This window comes from Chrysemys picta, chromosome 4, assembly GCF_011386835.1.
Source record: "Chrysemys picta bellii isolate R12L10 chromosome 4, ASM1138683v2, whole genome shotgun sequence".
Taxonomy (NCBI): Eukaryota; Metazoa; Chordata; order Testudines; family Emydidae; genus Chrysemys; species Chrysemys picta.
The window spans coordinates 112309006-112315799 of record NC_088794.1 but is presented as its reverse complement, the minus strand read 5'-3'; the positions used below and the strand labels follow the sequence as shown (position 1 = coordinate 112315799).

General features: G+C 41.8%; 1 protein-coding gene across 9 annotated transcripts in view; it reads right to left on the bottom strand.

Moving 5' to 3' along the window:
* Positions 1–795: 795 nt before the first annotated feature.
* The window catches only part of ZNF410 (zinc finger protein 410), a 27622-nt gene continuing 21623 nt past the window's right edge, over positions 796–6794 (bottom strand). For 7 of the 9 annotated variants that reach the window (XM_024102066.3, XM_008164456.4, XM_065595525.1 and 4 more), the window contains exons 9-12: positions 4720–4845; positions 3908–4045; positions 3070–3205; positions 796–1588 (exon numbers count right to left, since the gene is read on the bottom strand). In XM_024102066.3, the coding sequence (XP_023957834.2) occupies positions 3078–3205; positions 3908–4045; positions 4720–4845 (392 nt within the window). In that variant the 3' untranslated portion in view covers positions 796–1588; positions 3070–3077. The remainder of the gene's footprint in view (positions 1589–3069; positions 3206–3907; positions 4046–4719; positions 4846–6794) is intronic. The other 2 variants (XM_065595526.1, XM_024102069.3) reach the window with 1 other exon arrangement.

Below are 6794 nucleotides of genomic sequence, written 5' to 3'. Positions count from 1 at the left end.
GCCACTGTTGTTCCATTAGGCAGGGGTACTCTGGGCAGAGAGGTTTCAGGATGTGAGCAGTCTGGTGGCCAGGGCACTACATTGACCCTTCTATGGGACAGGATTTGGCCTCAGAGGCCTCTCCTGTTACCCATAAGTAGTAGTAGTGAATGGACTGTGTTGTCAGTGTGTGCCATGCCACGAGGTTGGATGGGATGGGGAGAACAGAATTCCTCCCCCACCCCAAATCATTTTCTGTGTAAAGCCCATTTATACTCAGGCTTGTAGATGTGTACCTGTAGGGTGGCAGGAAGTAGCATATCGTCCTAAAGATGCAAACTACTGCCTTTATCTCAATGGGGTGCTAACTCAGAAGTCTAATAACGATTATTTAAATGTCCACACAGCTAATTGTTTCACCGCAGACCATTACAGCAGAAAGATCCACAGTTAGTTGGATTGATGGAACATGATTAGAGCACCACCTCCTCTGTGCTCACCCCGGCTGCTACCTAGCATGTTTTCAACTGTGACCCCTGCAAATACTGTCTATGCCACACTTTGGGAGAAAGATATACAAATTACACCTCTACCCCGATATAACACTGTCCTTGGGAGCCAAAAAAATCTTACCACATTATAGGTGAAACCGCGTTATATCAAACTTGCTTTGATCCACCGGAGTGTGCAGACCCCCCTGGAGCACTACTTTACCACGTTATATCCGAATTAGTCTTATATCGGGTCGCGTTACATCAGGGTAGAGGTGTATTACATTTACAGAATTTAAATAAAAACACTTTCTGCCAAACCAAATCAGAAGCCAAAGAGCGAAACAGGCTGTTTATTTACAATACAGTAAACACTTAAAATCTTCTACCTCTGATTTTTAAATAAAAAAAACATACTAATAAGCATTTTAGAAATGAAGAAATATGGGGCAAAGCAAGCAGCAGAGCTGGCTCTGAGGTAATCCTCTAACTTGTGTCTGGCCTCAGACTCTGGGGCAAGGTGGAACTCTCGGGAACATATTTTCATAAAGGAAGAGTGGTGGAGAAGCTCCTGCTCCTCAACGAAGAGCCTCAGATTCTAGTTAGGGTCACTCTGGAAATAAACCTTCAAAACTCAGAAAGAAGAATGGACTGCAATGCTCTGGTTTAGAATCCACAACACCCTAAATATTCTCCTCTAAGAAAAGCCCCTATTAGTTGCTTAAGCAATACTAATGCCTTGTACGTGCTGGAGCTTGTGAACAAACTTCAGCTTCAGGTGAAAGTGGTTTGACGTTGCAGTGGTGGAAGTGCTGCATCCCTCCCGACGGCAGGTTTAGAAAGTCCCACTTGTCAGTCCAACATGATTAGTGGCTCCTGAATTTAGCTTCAGGAATCTGCTTCAGTAACCCTCATGTTCTACATCTCATATCCCATTCTGGACTACAGTTTAGTTTTTGTTGCAGCAAGTCATGAAAAGTAAGCTGCCTGCACAGCATGTACTCTGGATTCAGGTCCTGCATCTCTCCTTTAAGAGATCTGCACGCAGAAGTCTGTTCTTTAACTTTACATCCTGTGTCTTCTCTTACTATATCATTGGTTTCTTCTTCCTTTTGTAACTGTAAAGTCAACACACACTCAATTCAGATTAACATTTATCTGCATACAGAACATTATCTGTATACTGCACACATAACTTGTTTACTACATTCTTCCAAATCACCCACAACTGTCCTACGACCCACAAACACCCAACCTGTTCTAAACAGCTTGCCACAACATTCAGCCAAAGGAGGCATCCCTGGTCCCAGGACCAGGTCACCAGCATCTGCCTCCCAGCTCTCAGAAAACGCATTTTCCTGGGCACCCATCTGGAAACTTATGTTGAACTCCACTCTGAATTAAAATTTGTAAGTGTCTGGAAGGAAGAGAGGGAGGAGAAAGAATGGCAGGAGGATCCAACTTAATCTATAAACCTAGTAAGTAAAATTGCAACTGAAAGAAAGCCCAGATTGGAGTAAAAAAAGTGGCACAAAGTGAGCTTGTTTGAACTGAATGAAATTGCTGATAAGAGTGTCTCTCTGTCTGTCGGCCAGTTTTCAGAGTTTTTACAGCAACCTCCCATAAAAAATCTTAAAAGGGATGGAAATGTCTCTATGTGAACTATCAAAACTTGTTTTGTTTGGACAAGATTGCTACACTCCTTTTAGGCAGTTCTGGGGAACACATAGGATAATTTGACTGAATTCAAAAGCTATTCCACCCAGACTACATCATTATCCCCATGGCTATGTCCTGAGCAGCTGCTAAGGTTCCAGCTATCTCTGGCATGTAAGTTTGCTCCTATCTATTTTATATCTTTCTCTTGTTGCCTTCTATGTAATAATAGTTCAGTTTAACCAACCAGAATAGATTTAACATTGCAATATTTTGGCGAGATCTGGTTGGGGAGCTAAATGCAATTCCTGAGCAGCCTATCTTGGTAAATCCCAGGACCTTGGCAGTTGGGTCCTGTACTGTGCTAGTGATCTTCCAGCAAATGAACTGCAAGTCAGACACCCCCACTTTTGCTATTTTTACTCTCTCTGCCTTTGTGTATGTTTTGGCTTGTCCTAAAGACAAACATGATTGGACTTTTAAACAATGTAAGAACTTTGATTCAGTTCTAAGAAGAACAGTTGATGCCATTTAAAGAGATTTCCAAACATAGATTCTCCTTTTAGTTTAAACTACCCCTTACAAAGGGGGAGGTGGGGAGGGGAGAGAAGGGAGAAAATGGTACTGCTAAAATAAAGAGCTGAGTTTTAAATATTATATAGTGTACTACGAATTTACCCACATATTGGCATTGTAACCATGAACTCAATTTATGCTTGACAGTAAAAACAACAAAATAAGTAACTTAAAAACCATCTCTGATCATCCTAACAAAACAAGCTGTGTTCCAAGACCAGAAAGGGGTCTTTTTTTTGGTCTACAAATATCTTAGAAACAGCAATGTGAAAATACAGACTTTTCATTTTTATTCTGAAATTTAGCAGCAGCATTAGATTTTTTTTTTTAAACTTTAAAGAAGGAATAAAGGGCCTGCTCAACTGACCTGTAGATTTACTGTAGTAAAGCAGACACCCCATAGGGGTGTCTCCCTGTTGACATGGTGACCAGGTGATGAGACTGTGGCAAAACCACATCAGGTGCTGACTGGAGGGCTCCTGGTGTTGCTTCAGCAAGAACCTCTGTGAATCACAACACATTTACATACAGTGGCACCACACATTTAGATTGCAATTTGCAAATAGACATGTTTAATTGGGGATTATTAATTTAAGTGCATCAAAGAACTCTGAGCTCTTCACGCAAGAGCCTATATATATATATATATATATATATATATATATGCTATGCACACTTATACTAGAGCTAATCCAGATGGGGAATATTTTAGCTCAGAAAAAGTCTGAACATCCAAAAGATTCCAGAACCATTTAAAGAACTTGACACACAAAACAAACTTGATTGCGGCCTTCAACAAAATGACTAAGTTAGGAGGATGAAGAGAACACAGTGGGTATAATTTAATTATATTAAGTAGTACATTTATTTAGGCTATTAAGAGTCAGCCCTAATAGTGAGATGTATTAGCTTAGTCTCTCAAGGTAAAGGATGGAAGGCCTGTTGCTTGAAACTTTTAAAACATCTTAGGTTTTAAGAGAATGCGCAGCAGGAACAGTATTGCAATACCTTCCCAGGACATGGGCTAAAAAAATTCATCTCTTTTCCATCTCCAGCTTTAGACTTCATTCTCCATCTACTCATCCCACTACGTGCACAGTAAAAGCAACACTCAATCATCCCTCTGCATCATAGTGAGACTGGAGGAATGACCCCCCTTCAGTCACCACATATAAGGGGGCGGAAAAAAGAGCAGCTGGTCTCACCCTCCTCTACTCCAATAATAGACTCAGTATCTGGCAGGTGCAGAGACTCCACGCCAAGTCGAGGCTGAGAGTTCATGGAGATCAGATTCTTACTATGCACAGCTGCTTCCTCCAGCAAACTGCTGCCCAGCAGCGACTCTGTTAATAAACAACGTGCTGTGAACTATCTAGACTCTGCCCTTGCTGCCCACCCACCACCCTCAGAGGAAGGGACTACTCTGTCTCTCACAGACCCAGTGAAAATGTCTATTTTCCAAAGATACCCCACTTCTATGAATTCCCACTCTTGGGTCTGTGCTTCCAACACACCACCAGGTGGGAACTCCCAGAGTTTTAAAATGTTAAGCCCTTAGAACACCTGCAATACAAACAGGCAGAGCTGGATATGTTAGGTGAATTACTTATATAGGAAGAATAGGTTCTGCCCCCTAAAACAGAGGAAAGGTATGTATGAAGGGCATAAACTTCACTTCAAAAAAGATCAGATTCAAGATTTTTCAAAGCAAGGGCCCACCTGTCCCTTGGCTGTCACACAGAGATGCCCTTCTATCCTTTACCCTCAACCTTTCTTACCTACTCCTTTCCCAAGAAGGGCTTCCTCCCATCCAAACAAGAATTCCCTTCTCCATCCTACCCTAACCTCCTTAGGGAGGGACAACCTGCCTGCCCCCACCGGCCTGTCCTCTCCTATCACTTCCTGTAAGAACACTCTCTCACCACCTCCTCCTCCTCCCCTATATACCCACTTGCTCACCCATGTGTCAGAGCACCCTCCTCACACACCCATCCCAGGGAGGATGCCTCTCTCTCACCCGGTTGCTCTCGTTCTCTGCTTCCAGCAGCTCCAATTCTGGAGTGGTGCTTTCTCATATGCACATTCCGGCTACCACTCTGGGAAAATGTCTTCCCACAAATTTGGCACTGATGGGGCTTCACTCCTGAAAAAAAAAACCAAACAGACCAAAGTTGATACTTCTGAATTTGGGAGTCCCCAATCAATAAATGGGAGCAAGGCATCAAAAGGAGAACATCATTGGCACTGAAATTCAGGTTAAAATCCATTCCTGTTTTCTAGAGAGAAGTAATTCTAGCAGAAGGGAAGCACTTCAGAGATCACTGTTGCAAAGCGCTGAAAAAAATCAAGTCTTGAGGAGGACTATCAGGTTCTCAGCCCTGTTTTGTGAAGATGTGTAAGTTATTTGCAGTGTCCAGCTATGTACTCAGGATAGATGTGGAAACATTTGATCTCTAGTTTGTACCTAGAATGTACTCGGACCAAAAGAGGGGTAGTGGATGGGGGCACAGTCTTGTGCAGTCTGAAAGATGTTGCCGTCTCTGGCCCACACCATAAAGACAAGGCAGGGTTTGGTGTCCAGCCTCTAGTTAGTAGGTAGGTTTGCTGTTTAAAGGCCAGTGTGTAGAGTTTTCACCAGGACAACGGTGTTCATGGCCCACAGATGGAAGGTCAGTGGAGATGTTGTTCAAGGAAAAGGGGTGGAGTTAAGCTTAGTTCCAAAGAAACTATTAAAATTACAAAAAAAACAAACCAAAAACACACACACACACACACACACACAGCCTCATTGAGGACACCAGAACAAACCACATTTGGAGTTTGCGGACCATGTTTGATGTTCAAAAGAGAATGGAAAAATTTTTACAAAAGTGAAAATACCTCTGCTATTTCAAACTCCTGTCTCCCACTTTGTCCAATTACCATCAGATTAAAAACCAACACACACACTCCTCCAAACCTGCTCTGACCAACCATCACATGAGAGAGAACTCAGATGGAGTGATGTTGATTATGGGGGGGGGTAGAGGTTAGCTTTCTACTATAAGACCGATTCTATTTAAAACTAACTATGGAATAGCTATCTGGCTCAATAACATTTTATATAAATCAGTGAAATATTTGTACCTTTGAATTTAGAAATGGAATAAGCTAGAAAGGAGATGCAGGAGATGAGTACAGAAACTAGATTGACTTATGGCCTAATTGGCATCACAGAGACTTGGTGGGATAAATATTGTGACTGGAAAATTGGTAGAGAGAAGCATAGGTTGATCAGGAAGGACAGGCTGGAGGAAGTGTTGCACTATACATGAAGAATGTATACACTTGTTCTCAGGTTCAGAAGGAGGTGAGAGGCAGACCAGTTGAAATCTCTTGATAAAGATAAAATGGGGAAGAAAAAAAAAAAGGATGACATTATGACAGGGGTCTACTACAGAACATCAAACTAGGAAGGAGAGATGAATGAGGCAATTCTAGAATAACAGAAATGCCTGTAATATAAACATAACACCTGTAATAATGGGGGATTTTAACCTTAACAGAGATCTGTCAGAAAAGCAATACAGCAAAACACAAAATGTCCAGTGAGTTCTTGGAATATGTTGAGAACAACTTTTTGTTTCAAAAGGGGGAGGAAGTAACAAGAGGGACAGTCATTTTAGACTTGATTCTAACAGGAAGGAATTAGTTGCAAATCTGAAGGCAATTTGGGGGAAGTAATCACAAAATGATAGATGTAATGATTCTAAGGAAAGAAAGGAGTGAGAGCAGCTGAATAAGGAGAACAAACTTCAAAAAGGAAGCTTTAACAAACTCAGAGAACTGGTAGGCAAGTTCCATAGGAAGAAAATGTAAGAGAAAAACAAGTTCAGGAGAGCTGGCAGTTTATCAAAGAGACTGTATTCAAGGCACAACAGCAGACTATCCTGGTGTGAAGAATTATAATATGGAAACATGGCTGCATCAGAAGCTCTTTAATGGCCTGAAAATCAAAAAGGAACAAATTGCTAAAGATGAGTGTCACGCTGTCTGGAATGGCTCACAACTGTGAGTGCCACTCTCAGATCAGACTGTCAGAAAACAAGGCAG